This window comes from Cyprinus carpio, chromosome A13 (assembly GCF_018340385.1).
Source record: "Cyprinus carpio isolate SPL01 chromosome A13, ASM1834038v1, whole genome shotgun sequence".
In the NCBI taxonomy this organism is placed as follows: domain Eukaryota; kingdom Metazoa; phylum Chordata; class Actinopteri; order Cypriniformes; family Cyprinidae; genus Cyprinus; species Cyprinus carpio.
The window spans coordinates 21,078,358-21,095,020 of NC_056584.1; the positions used below are offsets into that span (position 1 = coordinate 21,078,358).

The window sequence follows — 16,663 nt, forward strand, 5'->3', positions numbered from 1 at the left end:
TAGAATGATTTCTGAAGGATTATATATATATATATATATATATATATATATATATAAATAGTATTTTAAACTGAATATTACTGTTTTACCATATTTTTGATTTTAAAAAAAAGGCAGCCTTGGTAAGCATAAGAGTTTTTCCTCAAAATCATGGTGTGAGTGGAGCAGATGTGTACAAGTGAGAAGAACTAGAGAGTGTGAAGAGAGTACTAGAAGACTTCATGACTGAACAGACGCATTATAACATATATACGTATAGAACAGCGTGTACCTGACACTCCCCTGTGTTACAGCGTGAACTCCTGCGGCTTCCTAGAAAGAGAAGAAAAATAACTCTGTGTTTGTTACCATCTTGTAACCATGATAAAAACAGACTAGAGATTCTTAGAAAAACCTCATTTACTGTCACTTTCAAAACCAAACTCCCCAAGAGCAGCGTTAGAAGACAAAATCTAAAATTACAATGACCTAAGGCTGCATTCATTTTACAATAAAAAATTTCTTATATCAGTAATAAGAAAATTAAAATTATAATAATAAACCTAGACTCTGTAAATAGCACCAATTTATTTCACCAGAAACTAAGTCAGATCAGTCTGAACAGGGTGTTAATGCAGAGAGTGCTTCTGTACCTGGTGTTGTGTTGGTGCTGTCCTTCCCACATTTGGACCTGAAGAGTCCTGTGACAGAACAGAAGGGATCAACACATCAGTGTGAGAGAGTGAAACCAGTCTGGCCTGCAGAGAAAGTTTGTGCTTCTGTGTGTGAGACTGAATGAGACTTACCAGTCTGCTTTGCAGTGTGTGCAGGTCGTGTGCGATTTGTCTGATCAGCAGTCGTAACTTGTTGCTGATGACATGAACCTTCTCTTTGGCCTCCAGGGTGTCTTCTCCATGGTCCTGTAGCAGGATCTGTGAGGAGATCTCCTGCAGGCAGAACACCTCCCTCTCACGAGACTGTAAGTCCTGCTGAACAGTCTATTATGCACAGATAACAACTTAACAGTTATTGCTATTATTAAAATGGATTTAACCCATATATTAAAATATAAAATTAAGAAATGTTGTCCCACAATTAATCATTTTTTAATTAAATATTATTTTTTGTGGGGACATGTTTAGACATCGTTGACACACTGTTGTACCTTAAGTGTGTCTTGATGCTCTTGCAGGATGTTGAGGTCTGTGTTTTGGTCATGGATGTTGACCATGTAGCGCTGGCTTTCTGCTTTAGCTAACCACAGCAGCAGAGAGTGAAGAGTCTCATGAAACTCCTGTGAAAAAAGAAAAACGAGTCTCTGTTTCTCTTCATTAAATGGTGCTTGTGTGTTTGGTTTAGGCTTCACTATATCAGGACCTTTAAAAAAGCCCTACAGGAAGTGACTGAAAAAAATGGTCAACAATTTTTAAATAAGCCTGAGAATACCCCCCCACCCACCCTTTTTTAAAGAAATGGCATTTTAGACATTTGATACATCTCTGTCATGGTATACTGTAGTTTCAAGAACAACATGTACCCAGCATTTCTAAAACCTTTTACACAAGAAGTAACAAGTGCAGATGTGTTTGAGTGCACAGACATGTGCTTACTAAACACAACTTGTGTTGCAGTTGCACAAAAAAACAAAACACAACACTCATGTTTTTTTGCTGTGTTGTCTGAACTCTGGTTTCAGTGTCACTTTTCACGCTTGTTTTTCCTCACCTGGCACTCCATGAGTGCTTGATGCAGTCGGTGTTCCCAGCTGTCCAGGGCCACACAGGCCTGTGCCCATTTCTGATTTGCTGACTGCAGATTCTCACGCAGTTCTCGTAGTTGAGTGCTGTCTCCGTACTGGAAGCCCCGCCCACTGAGATTAACGGCAATCATCACTGATTTGTAGCCATTAAAAGTCCTCTGCATGTCTTATGAAAGAACAAAATGACAAAATGAACCTACTGTATACAGTATATGCCTAAATAATGTACTATAAAATGTTTTAATGTTTTTGAAAGAGTCTCTTATGCTCAGCAAAGCTGTATTTATTTGACTAATAATACAGTAAAAAATAAAATTGTGAAAAATTATTACAATAATTTTTTTTACAATTTTAACATATTTTATAATGTAATTATTCCTGTGATGGCAAAGCTGAACGCTCAGCATCATTACTCCAGTCTTCAGTGTCACATGATCCTTCAGAAATCATTCTAATATGCTAATTTGCTGCTCAAGAAACATTAGTTATTATTATGAAAGTTGAAATCAGTTGTGCTGCTTAATATTTTTAAACAACGATACATTTTTTTTTCTTCAGGATTCTTTGATTAATAGAAAGTTCAAAAGAACAACATTATAAAAGAATAAAAGTATATATATTAAAAATATATTAATATAAATTAATTTTAATATATATGCACTCTTTCAAGTGGCTTACTGTTTTATAAACTTTCTTTGTGTCTGATTCTATCACTCTTTAAATGTCTCTCTCACTACCTTTAGTTTGTGGATATTGCTCTCCATGTCTCTGATGGTGATTTTTGGCTGTAGAGTTTGAAGTTTTTCTAGCTCAGGCATCACAGTGTTCAGCCATGCCATGACATCAGAGAGGTCAGAGTTGAGTTTGTGCCACTGCTGAAGATCCTGCGGCACGCTGCACGACTGCACCTGCAGGAGCTCCCATCGCTCGATCACACCTGAGGCCACAGATCCGAGGACAAAGGTCAGATGTCACTAAAACTCAACTGATGCATGAACAATCTGTAAAAGTGTGTGTACATAATACAAATATAGCAGTACCTGTCTTATCTGCTGCGGAGAGGACCGTCAAACCCTGATCGTCCAGTTGTTCTTCCTCGCTCAGAATCAGTTTCACTCGCTTTATACTGTCTATACTGCCAGCACACTCAGACATGAGTTTATCCTGAAGGATGAGAGAGGAAATAGAACACAAAATGTATTTATATGTGTGTGCCAATGTTAAAGTGTGCTTAGTGAGTGTGATGCATATGTGAGGACTCACATAGGCCTGTGGGTGATACTGAGTGCTGTTGTCAATGGGTGAGGATGTGAGACTGCGTATAATCTCTCTGTTCGCTCGCTTCCTGTCTGGGGCATCAGGAGAGTGCCATGTCTCCACCACTGACCTTCCTCCTACGCGAAAGACAGAGCAAGATGTTTTAACTTCCAAAACCAATCAAAACAAGCATGCAAAAAGTCATCCCTCAGTTGCACAGCATGCTACAGAAACAAAAAAAGAATATAGATGCAATTGGTCACAAAACCGACATGCATTATGAAAAACATCTGTACTGCAACACATGCAGAGGAAGATTCTTGGCAAACATAAAAACAAGCATCATGGGATTTCAAGAACATGGGCAGTTGCTAAAGAGATGAAGTTGTTAACCAGCCAGGCAGTGAGCATAAAGCAAAAAATGTTTATTAGATTTAGAGATTATGGAAGGAAACATGTCACATATGCTAAAGCACGCATGTAATGTGCAGTGAGAGTGCTGACAGCATGCAGCAGGCTGATGCCTACCGGACACAGCCTTCAGAGCTTTAGATGTAGCTTTAAAAAATAACTGAGAGCTCTCAGTGACTTCTACATCTGCAACAGAAGAGCAGCAGACAGACAGAGATCTAGAGACACTATAACAGACAGATAACCGACATCTATAGAGAGTCAAATATCAGACAGAGAGATCTAGATAAACTCAGAGCGTCAAATACAGTATAAAAGAGCGGCAGACAACAGGAAGATGTACAGTAGATACATTACCAGAGCAGTGAATAACAGAGCTTTAGATAACCTTATTCATCATATGGATCATTCTATAATTAGTAGTACGTTTCACAGCAACAAAATCTACATTTATTATCAAAATCAAGTTCTATTATTGTTATTTAATAGACCTGAGCTAACATGGACTAACAATGAACAGCTGTATTTTTATTAACTAATGTCAACAAAGATGAATAGATACTGTAACAAATGTATTGCTCATTGTTAGTTAATGCATTAAATAAAGTTAACAAATAGAACCTTATGCTTTATTAACAAAACGACTATTGGTTTCTTTATATATTTCATCAGTGTAACACACTTTACACTAACTAGTTGCCAAGCTTAATTATTATTACACCGTTTTAATATAACAATGTAAAAAAACTGCAAATTAAACAAAAGTTGTAAATAAATATTATTAGTGATACAAAAAAAACAAAAAAAATAATAGCCTATTTCAGTTTTTCTATACTTCAAAATTCCATAGTTAATACAATGTGTTATTTGCAATTTCTTTGTAATTGTTTGTTAAATTTACTAGAAAGTCGATGGAGGCAAAATTTGACAAAACGTAAGTAGACATAAATGTTTTCTTAATTCAAAGAAAATTAAATCCATACAATTAAAAAAAAAAAATCCTGAATAATTTAGATTTTAGAAATAAATATAATATTGATAAATTTGACTTTAACTTTTTTTTTAATTCATTATTTTGAACTCGAAACCCAATCACACAATAACAGACACTGCAAAAACTCTAATTTAAGGGACGTCAAGGCAATTTTAAGCAATAAAACATGATATCATTTTTTTAAGAAAAGTTTTAGAAGGAATATAATGATCATTAAAGGTCATGAAATGCACCCTAAATTGTAGAATGACATATATAATAGATAAAGAGATCTAGATACAGTATTACAGATTATTAGTGCATCTATATAGACTAATAGATCTACATTTACCTAAAAGTGCAGCAGATAACAGATATAGAGACTACATAGACTTTAACAGAGCAGCAGATTACAGAGAGTGATAAATAAATTCAAACAGAGCGGTACATAACAGACAATGATATAGAGTGCCTAGATCTTTCTGTTTCTTCTATACTGATTTGTTTGCATGTCTAACACAGTGTCATGTAAGAGACAAAGATTAATAGTGCAACATATAGCAAACAGAGTGATCTAAAAACATAAACAGAGCGACCTATAACAGACAGACAGATCTAGATATACGTACTTTAATAGAGCAGCATAGACCAGTCTGTAAAGAGGTACCTGATAGGGCACTGTAGAACGTCAACTCCTCATCATCCTCTGGAGATGAAGATCCTCCCACATCGACTGTGTGGTCCCACTCCAGCGGGATTGAATCCACACTGACGGGCGTCCCACGCCCTGAGCGCTCCAGAGCAGGTGGTAACAGCTGGGATACGGCCTGACGTACTGTCAGAGAAACATCAGAGCTCATTGCAGCCTCCTCTTCCTCCTCCCTTTCTTTCTCCCACACCCCACTGAAATCAGCCGAGTCCTCCGGATCTGTGTCTCTGTCTGAGAACTCTCGGTCCTCCTCAAGCACCTATGAAACAGAAAAGAGTGGGAAGGGTAAAAGTTAGTAATCAATCAAGAGTGTATTGTTTAGAGTTTGTGAGATGAGGCTTTTCAAACTGACCGGGCGTCTGCTGATAAGACGGTGGTGGAATCGGGCGACTCTGCCAAACACTTCCTGGCAGTAAGAGTGCAGCTCCTCTAGTTCATCTTCGATGAGTACAGCGTCCAGTGGAGCACTCTTCTGGATCAGGTTCTCTCCAAATACGATCAGAGCATCGATCTTATTTGTGTTTAGAGTGATCTCCTGCTGAAATGCCTGCAGGAATCAAATAACAAATTATGTTTCACTCTGACTGTGTGACCAGACTCATTCAACCTTTAATTTTTAAACCTTTAATAGTTACAACAGAAATTTTTACATAAAATCAGTGTACTGACGTTAAGTTGTTGCATCTTTTCATGGATATCGCTCTCTGAAAAATGCTCCACATTGGTGAGCTGAAGGTCCATTTCCGTCAGCCAGACCAGAATCCCCTCCCTTGTTCCTTCAAAGTCTTCACGCTGGGATGTGAAGTGCTGCACAGCAGAGAAGCATTTAGAGTTCTGTTACATTTTAGAAAATTTAGTTTTGCCCGCAAAAAGTATACTTTGTTATCATGGAAACGAAGAACTGAAGGTCAGAGATGCAATTAATTTGAACATTCTTACAGGTTTTAGGTTTATTAGGTGCCATTTCCAAACCAGGCAGTATTTGAAAATGTAATATATATTAAAAAGTACTGTTCAAACAGTGGGATCAGTAAGATGTATTTTTATGTTTTAAAGAAGTCTCTTGTGCTTTCCAATGCTGCATATATTTGAATGGAAAATACAGTAAAAATAGTATTGTGAAATATTATTACAATTTAAAATAACTATTTTCTATTGTAATGTATTTAAAATGTAATTTATTCCTGTGATGGCAAAGCTTCATTTTCAGTCATTACTCCAGTCTTCAGTGTCACATGATCCTTAAGAAATCAATCTCACATGCTGAATTGCTGCTCAAGAAACATTTTGCTGCTTTATATTTTTATTTAAACTCTTATACATTTTTTTCAGGGTTCTTTAATGAATAGAAAGTAGAAAAACAGCATTTAAAAATGTTTTATTGTCACCTTAGAAGCATTTATTGTGTGTATATATATATATATATATATATATATATATATATATATATATATATATTACTGACTTCTGAACAGTAGTGTATGACCCAAGTCTGACCTTTAACCTGCGGAGCACAGCGGTCACTCTCTTCTGTAGCGTATCCCAGCGCTGGTTTCCCTCATGCACCATCAGCTTCAGCTTACTGGCACCATCTGTCCGGTTCTCTCGTGCCAGATGTCGGTATTGTTTGTTCACCAGCTCCAGCTGTGTCAGGCGCTCATGAACCTGGCGCTGGAATGCCTGCGTGTGTGCAAGTTTAAAAAAAAAGTGTTAATTGTCCAATAGATTAATATGTCTAGATAATGACAAATGCAAAAGCCACGACATTCTTAAAAACAAGTTATTTATTGGCATCTGTGGTCCCATGAAGAATCTTAAACATCTACCGAACCTTTATATTGCATTAAAGTTTCTGTATAGTTAAAAAGTTTTATAGTAGAATATTAAAATATTCTTTCCAACAAGGAAAAAAATGGTTCTTTTAAGAATGGTTCACTGAAAGGTTCTTCGAGCAACCAAAAATGGTTCTTTTATGCTATTACTGAGATGATGAACAAGCTACTATTTGTGAAAAAATCCTTAAAAAGATCTAAACCTCAAACTTTTTGAGTTCCTCTTTAGCACAGGTGTAGAGTACATCTTTGGTGGCAGGGTTGGCTGCTGTACGTTCTGCTGTGCTCAGCCACTCTTCAAAGCGTGAATAGTCATCCAGGAACTTGCACCACAGACGCCATGTCTCCTCAATCCTGCAGGAGGCAGTATAGAATACAGTGGTCAGGAAAAAAAATAATAATTAGTGACACTGATGCAGCCAAACATGCTGATCTGGGTGTTTGTATTGACCTCATTCTCCTCTCCATAGACATGGCACATATGTTCCTCCAGCGGCGGTCCAGGCTGAGAGTGGTCTGCTGAATGGAGTCGTTCTCTCCATCGCTGCCACAAGCGTCCGCATCATGCAGCAAAACATCACACAGCGTCAGAACAGATGCCACACCCTCTGTGTGCTGTTCGATGTCTCTCTGCAAGTCCTAGTGGAGACCAACAAAATCACACTCTAAAGGCCCGTTCACACCAAGGACGATAGCTATAAAGTTCTAATAATCATTTTAATTCTATGAGAATAGGAAAGTTCACACCCCATTTATAACCATAATGACACAGATGAGCAATATCGTTAGATGCAATTTCAAAATCCATCGTGCCTTAAAGAGTTTGAGCATTCTTGGTGCAAATGGGCCTGAGACTAACTCATCAAACTGTCAGTCGTTTAAAAAATATGACATTGCCAAGACATCAAAATAATACAACAAAGGAGGAACATACATGTACACTTAATGGTAAACATGAATAGGTTTAGAGGCCCTCTTTACCTATACTCACCCTATACAGTATTGGTGCTTAGATACATCTTATGCATAACGCATTGTGCTTTTTGAAGGCATAAAATAAGTATGTGAAACATAGTTTGGTATAGTTATTGTGGTTTTGTTATTGAATGCACAGATTACCTGATGCTCTGCTAGTTTGCGCTGTATCTCATCACTGTGGCAGACGCTGTAGATGATGGGTTTGGCCAGCTCACCCTCGACGCGGGAAAGCCAGGTACGGAGATTAATCATGTTCTTATCCAGCTGCTGCACTGTCACCAGCGTCTCCTTCAGCTTCCTCACCCTGAAATACAATCAGTCAGTCTGTCAATTTCTTTAATTTTTTAAAGTTTTATTCAGTAGTACAGTGTAAGAGGAGACTTGAAGCCAAAAGAGCGAGAGGAACAAGATTGGGAAAGGACCTTATGCTGGGACTCAAACTCAAGTTGCTCAAAGTCACATTTGTTTCAAAAAGACAACTTTTTAAAACAGAATGATATCTTGTTATTTTTTTTTTCACTTATTCTAGACTCAGACTTTGAATTTTCAATCTTTCAATCATAAAAATATGAATTAGTACATTACTTACAAACTATCATATTCTAAACAAAGAGTGAAATAAACTATTCTAACAACTTTTAGAATATCACATAGTGTGTATAACTTCACAGTAGTTAAGAGTTTTGATTGGTTGGACATTTGCTTTTCTGTAAAACGGTTTCTTATTTAGAGTGCAACAGTGTCTGTCCACTTTTTTAGTGCCCTTTTCCCCATTTATTTTCCCATAGCGGAAAAAAAAGTCTTTGCTAAAGCAATTTTTGCAGTTAAAAATGATTATTTAGAAAAATAAGTTGAAAAATTGTTGATATGAAACACGGTTTTACCAAAACATGTTTTTTTTAGAGGTTTATAAATTATCGCTAAAAAACAATTTTCCTATGGAGACAATGAATGGGATTTTACTATGGGGACCTAGAAGATAAGGATATAGAAATGGATTGTTGTTATGAGTTTTGTTCTGTGTGGAACATGAGGAACAGTTCACATAGATAGCAAACATTCCTTGACCTAGTGTCATTCCTACACAGCAAGCCTGCCAGCTGAGGTTTACAAAGACACAATACAGGACAAAAGGCTTTTTATTAGGTCTGAGTGTGCAACGACCCACGTCAGGTCCGTCTGTCGCACTCTATTGAACCCACACCAGAAACACAGAAGTGTTAGGACTATCTGAGCATGTAGACGGCTGTCACCCCACTCTAAGAGTGACGTCATGTGACTAATAGGATGGGGGCATTCCTTCATAGTCATGTGACATTTCCAATGGAGGTCTGACCAAAACAAACCGGAGTGCTGATGTGGAAGAAGTGACATCACACAACAACTCAACTGCATGTGACAGCAATGCATTGAAGCGCTTGGTGTTCGTATCAGAGGGTTTATTCTTACTGTGACAAACACAAGTGCTATTCGCATTATCACAAACAAAATGAAGAGAAAACACACTTAAATAAAATAGCAAATGCATGCAGTCACTCAAAATATTTGGTGCAATGAAATAAGGCAATGAAACAAGATGTCCTCTGTATCACATCAATATAAACATAAAAGCCTTAAAAGATGACAAGATTTAGAAAGATATACTCTATAAATAAAACATTAGTTATGCATGATTCTATGCATGATGCATGATTCCAGATGCATGCATCTTTGCAGCCTGTTTTTGGTGCATATCTGTTTAGAATTGAGAACATGCACCATCTGCACATCGCCAGCATGCATGTCCTCCCTAGATACAAGTATGGTTCCATGCAAAGCAGAATCTGGTCAGTCCAGCACTGAAGCTAGTGTTAGCCACTGAACATACACTGACAAAAGCACTACCCATCCCCCTCACACACACACACCAATGTTTATATGAAAACCTTGTGTGTGTGCAATTAGCAAACACTTACTCGCAGACTGGTGAGGCTCCATGGCTCTCTCGTGTTAGCGTTAACATGTCTGTCTTAATGGCTGTGGCTGATCTCACACACGCTCTTCTCACAGACCGTGAGCTGCTGTATAATCCCACCCTCCTGTCCCTCTGTCATATTCAACCCCTCTCTCTCTTCCTCTCACTGAATGGCCATGAGATACGTCATTTACAGTGGAGATGTGAGGATACTCCATGCTCCCATCACTTTCTTCAACTGCATTACAAATACAGCAAGTAGTTTTAAATATTTAGGAGTATTTATATACTGTCATATCACAGACTGCATCTTATTCAGATGCTACAGCATTTTGGCACGAGCAAGCATATTTTAGAGATGGTTACAGGAATCTTGTAGAAAGTTTTATGTCTTTTATTATGATTCAAACTTCTCTAGCATGCTTAATTTCAAGCAGTTCAGCTAAATGAGCTGAGAAATCTGGGCCACAGGGAACCACGTTGGTGGGCCTCACACAGGCAGAGCTGCTTGTCAAAGGCTTTCAGTCTTTAGAAGAGGGTAATTCACGGGTGTTGGGAAGATTCAGAGCACACTTCAGCTCTCTGATGGGTTTAATTCAATCGTCCCACTTCACGGTTAGTCAGTATTTGATATCCATTCAGGATGATAGTCATGGTGGATTAAGATTGTTAAAACGTGGAATATTATTTGTGAGGAGACACACAAAACTGCACATACACAAAGAGGCAATGCTGTCACACAGCATAAAATAAGCTTATGGCAAACTTGTTGCCATAGACGCACTTCCAGCTACAGGTGTCTAAACTTCCGAGTGAAAACTGGAAAACAAATTTCGTCATTCAAGCACTTTGGTCAACATCCCACAAAGGAGTGTAAAATGGTCCTTAAAACAGTGAGTAGAAAATTTTAATGAACTTTTCTGAATGAGAATCTTCAAGATCTTTTATGTGTGTTTGTGTTTTTAGCGGGGGTGTTTTCAACATAACATCTGTCCCATGTTGGCCCTTTGTCCAGCAATAGTGAGCAGCTTTGTAAGACACCAAGGGTTCAATAATACAATGGCTGCCATCACTCAGCAAATAGCAGAAGAGCAGAGCCTTGATGCTGATTGGCCGAGAGACACAATAAATGTAGACAGAAGACTTATGGGATGGATAGAGTGGACACAAAGGCCTGTGCCAGCAGACAGCAGCTCCCGCGTGTGCAGATGCTGTGAGGGTGAACTCTGCTGTGCTTTTAGCTGACAAAAGAGTCGGACGTGTCTATGTCAACTTCTATAATCCTGCTTAGAGACTTGTCTCAATCACACACTCCCATTTGAAAGTTGTGTGAGTGACACACACAAATATGTACTCATAAACTGCCATTATAAAATTTAGGGTTGGTAAGATTTTTTTAAATGCCTTTTAAAGTAGTCACTTATGCTTACCCAAGGCAACATTTATGAGTTACAGTAAAATATTATTACAAATAACTTTTTTCTATTTTAATATATTTTAAAATTTAATCTATTTCTGTTATGGCAAAGCTGAATTTTCAGCAGCCATTAACTTGAGTCTTCAGTCTCACATGATTCTTCAGAATCTAGTATGGTGCTCAAGAAACATTTCTTATTATTATCAGTGTTGAATACGATTGTGCTGCTGCTTTGTGTGGAAACTGATATATTTCTTTCAGGATTCTTGGATGAATAGAAAGTTCCAAAGAACAGTATTTATTTGATTTTGTAATATTATAAATCTTAGTGACCCCAAACTTAGTAAATAATGGTACTGTATAGAGTATAATAACATATCACTTCAGATGGTGTAAATAAAAATTACAAATAATCTCTAAACACTTGATAGTGCCAATGAAAACAGAGCAACTGACTGAGACAGGCTGAGGCATGCTGGAGTTATGCTTGTGAACTCTGACCTCAGACACAGAGAAAAGAAATTACTTCAACAGTATTATCGACAAAAGCTCAACCAATCAATAAAACATTATGTACACAAAGTGAATTTAAAGGAAAAGTTCAACAAAATATATAAAGGCCAGTCAGTTGGATTATTATCCCTGACAGTGTAATCTTGTATCATTCTGAAGGTGTTTATTATTGGATTACAAACAGCTGGCTGCATGCGTTTTGGTTAAACTCGTGCTCATGGAGTCTCAGTGATTGATGGAAAGGAATACTGACAGGTGTAAAGCTCCAGCTCAAGGTGACAGCCAACATACAGACAGGTCTCGTGCCTGGTTATCTACTGATCCACAAAGCTACATTTAGTGTCTACAGGCACATGCACAGCCAGTGTTAGCTCTAAAACATTGACATTAGTGGCAGAGAGCCAGAGCTAACATTCAAATTGCTTATAGACGCTCAGGAATCTGCTCAGCTGGGAACTATGACAGAAATCTCTGCAGCAAGGCAAAATTTGTCTGCACGCTTGTTTACAAAGCAGATTAAAACAAGCAAACATGCTATTAACACACTAAGGCGGCCAGTTTTTGAGACTCGGCTACCTACAGAATTTTAATTACTGTCAGTGTGAATGCAGAGATTTTTGCTCGACTGCAGATGTGAAGATCTAAAGCTCTACAGGTGAATTTATCTGCTGTAATGAGGTAAGAGGAAGCTGCAGGTAAAGCGTGCAACAGGCCACCAGCTTCTTTCCCTTAAAACCTCCAAACCCTCTCTTGGAAGAGGCTTGTTTAAGCAACACAATTACATTAAATGACATTCCACCAGCTGATCTGCTTACTGTTGCAATGTGCCAGTTGTATTTTGAATTTTGAAATTTACAGTCTTTAAAAAAAGGCTCTTTAATGGTTCCAAGAGCATGACAACATTTAAATCTCTCTCTCTTGCAGTTTCTGACTCAGTGGATCTGATGTTTACGCGTCACTGAATGTAACAAACTGCACTTCCTGTCTGTTAAATAAAGTGTGGCTGAGATTTATTGGATTAACATCACTGTGTCATGCATCTTACAAAGTACTTTGCAGTTCATATCCCATGACCCAAATGCTTGTAAAAATCAAGAAAAGTTCTTATGTAACTTATGCACCACCATTTTATGGTCACATTCTAGCAGCATTTATAATAAAGGAGTATTGTGTGCTGCGTCTGATTTAGTATATTTGATGATGACCATGCTCAGGGTTACTCTAAGATCTTACCTGGCCTCAATGTGATCAAACAGATGCTGCCAGCGGTCGTTGATGTCCTTGATCTTGTCATTGATTTCTGTCTCTTTGGTCTTGTTGCTAGCAGTGATGAGTTGTTCTCCCAGCTGTTTCAGATGGGTCTTATTTTCACTGAAGAGGTTGATCTCCTCCATACAGTCCTAAAGAGAGTGAACATTTGAGTGTAAGAGCCAAGGAAAGTAATAATGATTAATATCTTGAGAGTCATACTCTTGTTGTTTGCTTGCTTGCAACATTAGGTGAAATAGAATAAACGCAAATAAATGTGGAATAAACATTTGTTTTGCTATCGTTTTGTGAAGACCTCTTTCTCACCTTCTTGAGTTTCTCCACCATCTCCTCAATGCTCAGCTCAGCGCTGTGCGCCACCTTGTTTTCCATCTGTGTCAGCCATTCACACAGCTCCCGATTCTTCTCATTAAAAATGATCCAGGCATTCAGCCGGTCAGCAATCTCCTGCTTACGCAGAGACACCTACAGAGAGAGAAAATACATAAGAGATATGACAGCATGACTGCAGCTCACACACAGACAGGGAATCTCACTAAACCTGAAACCACTAAAGATGTGCAGGTCACCAAAATCAAAAGAAAAACATGTTTTTTTGCATTCTGACAATTAAGAATACAAACAATTTTCAATACTATAATTTTGTAAATAAAAAAATAAAATAAAAATATTGTAATATTAATTATGGAAGTCTTGTTGTACTGCTTTTATACTGATTTTAAAAAATAACATATTACAGCTATTTTTACTGTATTACAATAAAAAATACTTAATCACAGTAATGGGAATCTAATAAAGTCTAACGAATCAATACTGAGAATACAGGGAATTACAAAAAAACTCAAAATTAAAATATGTGCATATTGTTGTAACAATTTCTGGGTCAAATGTACTTAATTAAAATCATTAAAATGATGTCAGTTATTTTATTTTTTATTCAAAACAATTTCTTTCCATATATGTATTTAAAAATCACTAGCCAAAACATCTTTATGAACCTTGTTACTCAAAAGTTTTAAAATCCAAACTAACTCAACAGCTGCCACATGTGGACTTCACTGTTACTAGGCAACACTTCCATACCCAACAGACACACTCACACACGTGACAGACACACACTGGGAGTGATTTCCAAAACAAAGAGCTAAAGACTCCTGCTTCAATTCACTTGTGTGTGTCTTTTTTCTGTTTTTTGTCACTCTATACCATCTGCTCTCTCGTTCCAGTGTCAAAGACCCCCACCCACCCCAAAACTCAGACCAGACCCCCAAAACATGACCCCAGGAGATTCCAGCTGTCTGAGCCAGCACCATATTCATTAAAAACCGCAGCAAGACCTCATGCGAGTGATGCACAGGTTCAGAAAGTAAATCAATACATGGTCACCAGAACAACATACATCAAGGAACTTCACAGGAACAATGACTCCAGCTGAATCAATCAGCACTGATGAAAAAACAAACAAATCCTCACATCTGTTTCTTGGGTATTGATGGTGTGCTAACATTGTATTTAAAATAGCTGGAATTCCTTTGAGCATGTCATCTGTGTAGGTTTACTTAGCAGTAGCTGGAGACAAAACTGTCTCCAAAAGTTAAATATAACAAAACATCCCCTTGGATGTTTAATAAATCAATAAATGAAAAAAATATTCATTAATATTTAATAATTTAGATTAATAAATAATTGTAATAAAAACTTATAAATAAATAAGTTCTGTTTAAAGCATAGAGTTTTAGTTTAGGTTAGGTTTTACTCAATAGTTATTATAATTAACTTTAGAAAACAACAAAAAATTTCATCTAGATTCATTCGTCTTCATTTAGATATCTGCAGGTAATCACGTGTTTTAACATCTGGATGTTTTAAAAGCAGAAGTTTCTAAGTATCTATACCTTCAACTACATTCAAATAAAACAGATGCATTCATTATCTTTTGCTGTTAAATATTTATACTTCTCAGTTCTCAAACACTAAGGTTTATCAGTCAGCTCAGTGCATTAGAGCTGTCAATGTTTAGACACAAGATTCCTGTAGGGAATTTATGTTTGCTCTGTTTTCTCCCATTTCATCAAAAAGTCTAAAGCATAAAATACAAAAGTCTCTGTTATGTCTGCTAGGTAAAGATATTTGTGGCTTACTTTGAGGCAGAGCTCTTCCCACTGGCAGTTTAGATGGTCCACTTGCTCCTGCAGGAGGAGGATGTCATCGGTGAGGATGTACTGGGACAGGTCCGTCTTCATGGTGCTGATCTCGGAAAGACTGACAGCCCAGTCCTCTAAACAATCCTGAACCTCCTGCATAACATAACACACCACAGTCACACACACTCACAGCAAACACTGCCACTGGTCCCAGCTCTGACTCACGCAATCTCTCTCTTTCACCCTCTGGCCCAACGAGATTAAAGCCCACAGGACAAAGGGGGAGGGCAGGAGAGAGAGAGAGGGAGGGAGGAGAATCACAGCTGAATAAGCCTATAGCAGGGAGGAAGGGAAATCCAAAGTGTCATGCAATACAAACAAAATCTGTTATGTGTGATTTTAGCACAAGCTCATGCTAACTTTGACCATTAGCTTTACTAAACACTTTTTTTTGAGTACATTATTAAATTATGCCTTTATTGCTCTTTTATTTATAAAATGCTTAGTGAGTAATTCTTTATCCCACTTCACTCCTTATTACACTCACTGTCACTAAGTCAGTCAACACAACAGTACATAAAGTGGAGCAAATCAGTTCACCTCTTGGAGTTAAATGTACCTTCACAAGGAGGTGTTCCTCTTCCATCTGCTCCTGCTGATCTGGGATCGACTGCTTCAGTCTGGCTCGTACCTCCTCCAGGCACAGGGCCTGATCAGCTAGCCTGGTCTCACAGGTCTCCCATTTCTGCAAAATTATTTGAAAAACATATGAATTTAGGCTGCTATAATGCTCTAACATGTTTTTGATTCAATATCTGATCTGTAAGCCTAAAAAAATAATGCAGAGAAAACACAGAGGGTACAGTAGATCTGTACACACAAACATATGTACAGATGGACACTAAATCAGACCAATGTCCCGGCTCAGAGACAAATGAAAAGATAAGACACGACTAGGGGTAATGTAAACACATGCATGCACAAACACACACGCATCTACATGTTTATACTGTACACACACGTCACATACACAGTATAATACAAGTAAAACCATAATATAACAAGACACTGCACAGAGGAAAATCTAGAGAATATGGCAAAATGTTTCAGTGCGCTGGCATTCATTTTATAAGATGTTGCAAGAGAAATAAAGACTGGCAATGTACTGTAAGAGAAAGACAGAAAAGCTGAGACAGACAGGGAGAGCTGTAAATCCCTAGACAGGCTTTACTATAAACCCTTTAGCACATGGCAGGTGCATGTACTCATGAACACACACACTGTGTTTGTTTTCTGTGTCTTCATATTATCTAAACTACAATCAAGGTCAACTATGAATGAGGAGCAGAGAAACAGACAAATAGACAGTGACAGACAAAGAAAAAAAGACAGACAGACACACAGGCAGACAGACCTGCATGAAGACTTTTCAAGACAGGAACACTGAAATTAAAATGAATGTGCTCAT

The 16,663-nt window shown here is 37.7% G+C and overlaps 1 protein-coding gene across 1 annotated transcript in view; it reads right to left on the minus strand.

Annotated features, from left to right (window-relative positions):
* The window catches only part of LOC109063916, an 89,009-nt gene that overhangs the window by 1,758 nt on the left and 70,588 nt on the right, over nt 1-16,663 (minus strand). The window contains 20 exon segments of the mRNA XM_042769340.1: nt 272-312; nt 633-680; nt 786-977; nt 1,145-1,273; nt 1,705-1,905; nt 2,476-2,675; nt 2,779-2,902; nt 3,002-3,132; nt 3,524-3,592; nt 5,047-5,347; nt 5,441-5,635; nt 5,758-5,895; nt 6,586-6,768; nt 7,124-7,274; nt 7,372-7,559; nt 8,040-8,202; nt 13,016-13,182; nt 13,358-13,516; nt 15,193-15,348; nt 15,815-15,940. Of these exon segments, the coding sequence (XP_042625274.1) occupies nt 272-312; nt 633-680; nt 786-977; nt 1,145-1,273; nt 1,705-1,905; nt 2,476-2,675; nt 2,779-2,902; nt 3,002-3,132; nt 3,524-3,592; nt 5,047-5,347; nt 5,441-5,635; nt 5,758-5,895; nt 6,586-6,768; nt 7,124-7,274; nt 7,372-7,559; nt 8,040-8,202; nt 13,016-13,182; nt 13,358-13,516; nt 15,193-15,348; nt 15,815-15,940 (3,062 nt within the window).